We start from the raw sequence: 8483 nt of genomic DNA, 5'->3' as shown, positions 1-8483 counted from the left end.
TGATGGCAAAAGATTGGATGAATTCATATGCTACACGCACACTACAAGGAAGATTGGCCTGGATGTAACCAACCAGATACCAGTAAAGAGCGAAGCCTAGAGGGAGGGGAAAAAAGATTGTTTTTGTGTAGTAGAGCTGACTTCTACACAGACGGCAAAAGTAACAGGTTCTGAAACATCAGAACTAACGAAGCCCACATACCTACAGATCCGCAGCTTGTGGGTGATTGACTTCAATGTGCAAAAAGGTGCAAGAGCAAAGATTAAAGCTTTTCCTATCATAAAGGCACTTAAGAAGTCTAGCTCTCCCCCTATTCTCCCTAGGTAACAAGTGAAAAGTGAGAGTCTTTTGCTCAGAGGGAACTTCTACAGTCTCCCTCTTCCACCAGCTACCTACTTCACCCAACCCCCAAGAATAGTGTCTTTCAGCTTCTACTCCTCTGTTAAACCAGGCTGAAGCTGGCTCACATACTCAGACCTATTGGTGGGGAGGGAGGGAAAGCTTAAGGGACACAGACGTACTCACGTACAACAGGATGATTTCCTTTTAAAACCCCTTCCTTATTTGAGGAATTATGGAGCCTGAGGTTGCAAATATTTTTTTTTTAAGTCAAGAATAAAAGATTCTAGTACTTTATCATATCTTCTATGGAAATATAAGTTCTTCCAGATTTCTTGAACCTTTAGTGTTAAGGAGACAAAGTAAAGATCTTTGTGGACCTAGAGCCTTCTGTAGCATTTAAGTAAACTACATTTACAATTTCTAACAGCCAGCTCAGCGAAGCTTATATATCTTAATCACATATAAGTGGGCATAAAAATCCAAAGTCTTACTAATTCCTAGTTGTCCGATATGAAGCTTTGCAAATGATCATCCTTTCTTCTTTTCCACCTACTACTGAAAGACGTAGTTTTCTGTATTACAGATTAGCTGCTGTTTATCAGCATGGCCATAATTTATTCATCCAGGCCAAACAGAATTTCACATTCATTATTAGCCAAACTTCTGGAAAGGCTTTGCAACCTGCATTTCTTTATCTGTACTTCTGTGGAGCTGAAGTTTTGATAAACATCAGTTGCAAGAATCCACTACAGCTCATGTACATGAAATGCTAAAACTATGAGCATGAATATCGAACACTTTTATGCTAATCATTAAAATGATCACAAATTGAAAACATACGATAGAGAAATCTGTCTTTTTATTATGTACAAGGAACATCAAAGCAAGCTATGGACGTTTCAGCTAGCTGCATGCAACTGAGGTATCACTTCTTTCACGAATTAAAGCAGCAAGGTTTTTTAAACCATAGGAAAGCTCACACCTCCAAAATACAAAGCCAAGAAGGGGTGGGAAGTAATTTGTGCAAAACTAGAGACATTAGACTCCTTGACAGGCCATTCTAGAAAACAAAATACTTAATCAAGGACAGCACTGTCAAAATAGTCAACGTTTTTTCACTCAGTTGAATTAAATGTAGGCTGTACAGCAGTAAGCCTTCCCCCCGCCCCCTTTCTTTTTCTGAGTTCATAGCTGATTTTGGTCTTTAGAAGCAGCAAGATACCAGACAAGCAAAAATGTGGAAGGCTTTAAATGGAATTATTTGATGTGGCAAAACGGCTTTTAGGGACCGGAAGTGTTTCAAAGAAAATTGTTTCCTGCTGTGTTAGAAAACTGTATCACCAAGAGTAAAGAAGAGGTTACCTACTTAGATATTACTGTTATCCGTTATTCCTTTCCCTTACACTATTTTAGAGTACATTATTCCTTTCCCTTTGAGTACCACAAACTAAGTCAGCAGCACAGTCTGTCCACATGGTCAGTGGAACAACTGACTTGCACTTGGTCTTTTCTTAGCATTTTCTTTCTTGCCTTAAAAGGAGATCACTGATCGTACAGATTTTACCTTCTTGCTAGGCAAAGCATTTAAATAAGAGATCCTTATATCCGCTTTTTGAAGTGGTGCGCTAATCCCCCTATTTGTTTTATTTTCCCTTGTGTTTTTACTTCCCTTCCATATGCATAGCAGTAAGTGATGTGCGGATCCTTTTCCCTCTGACACATGATTTATTTGGCTCAAGTTTCCACCGCTTTAGTGGATTCTGCCACCCTACTGCCTTTGAGTCACCAGAATTCCCTGTTCCTCAACTTTCAATCATCTGAAAACATAGCCCTCCTACCATTACATTTTGTAAGACAATTTTCAGTTTCTGCTCCAAGTCTTCTTTCTTTCCCTCTACATTTACACTAGGTATTATGGCATAAGCACAGCTCAAAGCAATTATCCTTATAGCCCTGAGACCACATTCCTTGTTCTTCTTTTTGTTCTGAACAGTTTCTTCTTTTCGTTCTGAACAGTTTCTTCTTTTCAGAAGTAATGCTACTTTAAGAATTGCTTTAAAGGAAGGTGGTGCTTAAGAGAGACTGCTTGTACAACATGTCCGCAGTCAACATTATCAAGGCTGCATAACCAAGAATATTGTTTTCCCATTACAAGCTGATATTCAAACAGGAATCGTAACATGAACAACAGGCTAAAATAATTCTATCCAACTGTATCGAAAGGCCTGATTTGGTTATCTGAATCTCAAGACCACATCAGCAGTGAGAAACAACTGAAACGCTAACGCACCAATATGTATGTACCTTTAAAAAGAGAAGGAAGAGCTGTCTGACTGTTCAAAAAGGAAAATAAAGACCACCACTCAGAAGAAAACTGGAGTGATTATCTGAAGAGCCACTTAGCTGTATCTCAGCCTGTTTGCACGTCCTGTTATTTAAAATGCAGCCATTGCTTTTCCAGTCCTCCCATTCGATTTTCCTCCCTAAGCCTCCTTGAAAGAGTCTGGACCTGCAGGAGAAACATGTCTTTGACAGCCATGCAATTATTCTTTTTAAAATCAGTTAGGTACCAGTTCATGTTGTTCCTCAAGTGCGGTTTGAAAAACAAGCATACTTATATACTTTTACGTATAATGAGCACTGAGTAAAGCTTAACTTGCATTTAGGAAATAAATGAAATAAACAAAATAAACCCAGAAAAATAGCTGGATTTAACAGAAGAACATGACTAGCTCAGCTAGTGTACCTCAGTTTTATTTCAACAAACGTATTTTTTACCTTTGCATGTTTGTGCACCAGATTTTGCCTCTCCCATTCACAAAAAAAGATCTTCTGGCATAAAACTATATAGCAACGTACAGTATAGAAGAATCTGGTTTGAACTGTCAAACAGGATTTACTCAGAAATATCGTTACGTATGAAAACCACAAGTACAATATTCTAGTTGTGGTATGTTGGAATAGGAGGAAAAAATACAGTTAAGACTGTTTCTATTTCCATATACAACTTTTATTGCAATACCTGTATTCTACATGTACAGATACAAATATAAAATGACCCATGACAGACTTTAAACCTGCCCAAATAGCGAACTGAGAAATTCATTCGGTATTAGAGCCAAAGTTGACAGGACTTCAACAGGTGATAGGAAGCTTCCCCAGTCTCTCTCCAAGAACAACCAGGATCCACCATATTTTTGGTCCAAGATGTATGCTTTAAGTTGGCAGCTGAGTCTATGAACGAGTGTATTTACCCCAGATGTGCAGCATAAACACAGAAGCAATAAAAAGAAGACTCATGACCAAAACTGGAACAGGCCCACTAAAAATAAAGAAAAAAAATGCATTAACATAAAAAAAAAGTCTACTTTGTCCAAAGGCCAGTCGTTATCAGCCAGATGAACTCATCAGTTCATAAGCAATTGTATGAGAAAACTCTTACTCCATTCCCATAGCAATATTTTAAAGTACACAGAAATGAGACAGCCATCTCTATCAAAAACTGCTGCTGCCCCTATGTTTTTAAAGGTAGTTTTACACACCCTAAATGTTACGTAACTATAAAGCACAATATAATAACAAAAAACCCCCACTTATTTAAGAAGTAATTAATGGTTCATTATGACTCATCGTTGTGAAAACAATCTCTGGAAAATTATCATCTGTATTTACTACTCAGATAGCCACCTGAGCAAAGATGTAGTCAGATACAAAAACCGACAGAGTCCTCTAGCGGCTAGTAAAATTTTGGCATAAAATTCGCATTAGCTGTTCAGAGGTTTTATTTAATTTGAAAACAATGGCAGCAGTGGGTGAGAGACGGGGACTTCTGTTTTCTTGAAAACGATACACTGAATGTCAAAGTTAACTCCATCACTAAATCATTACCTAGAATGTATAAATTAACAAATTTCTTAACTTTTTCCTTCCCGCTTTTATACGTTGTTTAGAAATTGTATAGTGATGTTTTTAAAAAAGTTTAATCTTAGGGTGCATGTTGAGAGACTAAACCAGCTGTTTCACGCTGTTCTGAGACACAACAATTACACACCCCATTACACGCGCTCAACCCTGCTTCGTATCACTTTGTACAATCTCGTTTCTGACTTTCAACCTGCTGTTGGGAGAAACACCATGAATTCTGTTATCCTCCAGGTTACTGTTTATAAGCAGGTAAATGTTACTTGAATACAAAGTAAAAAAGAAACTGAGAATGGATTGAAACAAATTTACTAACCTATTTTTCTATGAGATCATGGTCCATATACTTCAAATGTTCATAACTATAGTCTTACATTGAGTTTTAAAACTCAGTTATTATCTATCATAGACTTACTTGGGTATGGAGAACCCTGAACACAGACATAAAGCATTTAGCAAACAAACCAGTAACAAAACGTGCAAAATAAAAAAAGTCCGCATACACAGCGAGTACATAAGCAACCCTTATCAAGGGATATCTTTCACTAAGCAACAGAATGTACTTCGTAATCCCCAGTGTTTTATGCATATTTGAAGTTTATGTCCTACATAATATAAATCATAATGATATCAGGTGCACAAAGTCCTTACACTGTATCTGGATTACTATTTAGTTCATTTGAGCCTTTAGTAGTAGTAATACGTAAGCTACTCTTTGCCAAAGGCACACAGGAATAGAGAAGCACCACTAACCAGAACAGAGCAACATGGAAATAAACAGGGGGGATTGTTTGTGTGTTTGGTGGTTTTTTTAAACATGCAGATGACATTGATCCCCCTACAGAATAATCAGCTTTCCAATACTGACATGTATATCTCATTTCCTCCAGTCCCAAAGACAACCTGCCGAAACCCTGCAATTCTCCTCCATACACCTGAATCTTCTCAGCCCACCACACAGTTTAAATAAATAAATAAGTAAATAAACAAACCCAATTCAGGCACCTCTAAAGATTTGGTACTGTGCATTTGGTACTGCAATGCCTTTCATAAGGCTGCAGATTATACCACAAGCCCGATTTGATTCTCTATCATGGCTCCACAGGCAACACTGCCTATAGGCTCTTTAAGAAAGCTCAAGACAAGATACAGGAACCACAGGTACCAAGTGTCACAGAAAGAGCAACAAGTTTGGGTTTAGTCTTCTTTTCAAAGTGTGCGATGCTTGATCTGAGTTCTAAAGAGAAAAATACCACATCCCACTCTCAACCACATCCCCCACAGCTCCCTTCTGCTAATATTGTTTTTAAAGATATATATATTTTGTAGCATCCTGTACTACAGATAAAGGTACTTTCCTGAGGCAAACCAAACTTGCTTATTCAACATATTTATTATTTCTGATGTTGAGTACAGACACTAAATACCTGAAGCATCAGAGGTATAATTATGCGCAATATAAAACTTTTGATCTAGAGCGGAATTCTCCCGATCATAGCTAGCATGAAATAACCTGTTCTGAGGTGTTTTTATGTATTTTTTCATAGTACTTTTAAGAGCTCGTATTTTAAACAACATGAGAAAACACAAAAAAAAACCCACCACCAGGCTAAGCTTTCACACTGCTTTATGCAGTAGTGACCACAACCATTTCTAAAAATAGCTTCGGCTGAAGCACTTTACTGAGGCAACCGCAACCTCTCTATAACCTATTTGTATTTTTAAGGCTACTGAATAGGACAGAGATCATAACAATTGGTTGCTATGGGAAAAAAATATGTAGAAAAATACGTGGAAAGCTGTATGGAAGAAAATTGTTCCCAAGCCATGGTTCAGAAAACGTTGCATCTAGTGCACAGGTCATTTGTACAACCAACTCATTTTTACAGATTTGTTTCTTCCATTAAAAGCCTGACCACACAGCTACGCATGGTAGCTTGCCAAAAAAACCACTCCCAGTGTTCCAAAACCTTAAAACTGGGAACCACTGTGTTGCAACATAAATAGAAGGGAAAATCTATCTACTGACCTGCTTGTATTGAAGATTAGAACAACTGAGTGGCCATTCAACATCAAAAGCGAAACCAAGGATTCACAAGGAAACCTACTGAAGGTGGTAAACCTCCTTTGACAAGTTGTATCACAAGTCTATTGGGGAAAAAAAAAATCTACCTAATGGTAGAACACTTCTGTTTTTCTCAGTTTGGTTTTATTCTTTTTTTTTTAAATTGAGTTTTAGTAGACCAAACAACACAGAAAATAGTTGCCTTGCTTATCTGCCTAGATTTGCTCTAGAACACTATCGTTGCTCATTGCCTTTTCTTTGCCTTGTCTCCTCTCTGGATTCAGAATGGAGAAAGAGAGACCTGCAGTAGCAGAACACCACTACTTTGATGGTTTGCTGTATAGTTTTTGCTTTTTAAAGTGTCAAGCACATATGAAAATGAAAACACGTAAGACAACTTCAGAGGAAGGATTACTCATGGAACAATCACTAACTAGACTATCACCAGCCCTTCCCCAAATGTTCTGTTCATGCAGCCAGCAGCAGCCCTCTTAAAAGGCTCCAAAATAAAATACTAATGGATTCTAGAAAAAAGAAGCAATAGGGACATCCCTGAGTGTCTCGAGTCTCTTCAAAACTGAGTGGCCATTCAACATCAAAAGCGAAACCAAGGATTCACAAGGAAACCTACTGAAGGTGGTAAACCTCCTTTGACAAGTTGTATCACAAGTCTATTGGGGAAAAAAAAAATCTACCTAATGGTAGAACACTTCTGTTTTTCTCAGTTTGGTTTTATTCTTTTTTTTTAAATTGAGTTTTAGTAGACCAAACAACACAGAAAATAGTTGCCTTGCTTATCTGCCTAGATTTGCTCTAGAACACTATCGTTGCTCATTGCCTTTTCTTTGCCTTGTCTCCTCTCTGGATTCAGAATGGAGAAAGAGAGACCTGCAGTAGCAGAACACCACTACTTTGATGGTTTGCTGTATAGTTTTTGCTTTTTAAAGTGTCAAGCACATATGAAAATGAAAACACGTAAGACAACTTCAGAGGAAGGATTACTCATGGAACAATCACTAACTAGACTATCACCAGCCCTTCCCCAAATGTTCTGTTCATGCAGCCAGCAGCAGCCCTCTTAAAAGGCTCCAAAATAAAATACTAATGGATTCTAGAAAAAAGAAGCAATAGGGACATCCCTGAGTGTCTCGAGTCTCTTCAATCCAGTAAGAACAAGAGGCCATGAAGTATAACTCTACAAGAAGCACAAACTCCCGCTCAGGGTATGACTTAGCACACACCCATCAGCTGAAATACACCTTCCACCTTTGTTACCCAAATATTAGGCTGCAAAGCTTGTTTGGGAAACTGATCTGAATGACTCAAACTGGCCAAAAAGTAGAAACTTGGGCTCTCTTTACAGCTTATGGGAGACTACCACCAGATATTTGACCATAATCTTGGAATATTCACCTTGTAAAAACAGATATACAAGGTATCAGAATGTTATTCGCTTTGCAAGCTTAGCTAATTTATCTTCAGCTTCTTAATAAAAACACCTGAGATTCTGCAAACATGTGGCATGTCAGTTATATTATGTTTTCAAGGGGGGCACAGGATCACAATGTATCTATTAATAAAGAAAAAAACAAAAATTTCATTAAAGAGAACAAAAACATGCACGTAGATGCCTAAATTCACCGTGACAAGTAATCTTCCCCCCTTTCAAAGGCATTGCTTGCAGTCTTCAAAGGCCACTTAAGGTAAGTCTAGGCAATTACAAAATATAACTTGTACCTACCTTTTTAAAGCCACTACAGCTTCAAAAACTACCTCTCCAAGTTTACAGATTAAATACAATATTTCATCCCAAATCTATCTAAGCAGCCATCAATTCAGCTTGTTTTCCCATGCAGAGCAGAACATTGATCTCTCAATTTGAAGACTGAAAGATTACATAAGCAGGTGAAATATATAGCCCCCATGCCTGCCACCACGCACATATCCAACTTACACTTTGAGCCCTGGAGAGTCCTCAGTGTAGAATCGCCACATCCCACCAGTACCTGTGGAAGTGGCACGGCCTGCGCTTCTCGTCCCACAGCTGGCATTCTTCCTTTAGAGGATAACAGAATGAAACAGAGACCAAAACACGTTAGCGCTCTGCCAGCTTCTAGCACTAAGCACCCCGAGGGACTCTGCAGAAGCAAGACA

General features: G+C 38.2%; 1 protein-coding gene across 1 annotated transcript in view; it reads right to left on the bottom strand.

The window, feature by feature from the left end:
- Positions 1-3329: 3329 nt before the first annotated feature.
- The window catches only part of SEC61B (Sec61 beta subunit), a 7006-nt gene continuing 1852 nt past the window's right edge, over positions 3330-8483 (bottom strand). Inside the window, exons 2-3 of the mRNA XM_009324946.1 lie at positions 8284-8385; positions 3330-3665 (exon numbers count right to left, since the gene is read on the bottom strand). Coding sequence (XP_009323221.1) covers positions 3578-3665; positions 8284-8385 — 190 coding nt within the window. The 3' untranslated portion in view covers positions 3330-3577. The remainder of the gene's footprint in view (positions 3666-8283; positions 8386-8483) is intronic.

This window comes from Pygoscelis adeliae, unplaced genomic scaffold (genome assembly GCF_000699105.1).
Source record: "Pygoscelis adeliae isolate BGI_AS28 unplaced genomic scaffold, ASM69910v1 Scaffold135, whole genome shotgun sequence".
NCBI lineage: Eukaryota > Metazoa > Chordata > Aves > Sphenisciformes > Spheniscidae > Pygoscelis > Pygoscelis adeliae.
Note: the sequence above shows the minus strand (reverse complement) of the source record. Positions and strands in the feature narration are given on the sequence as shown.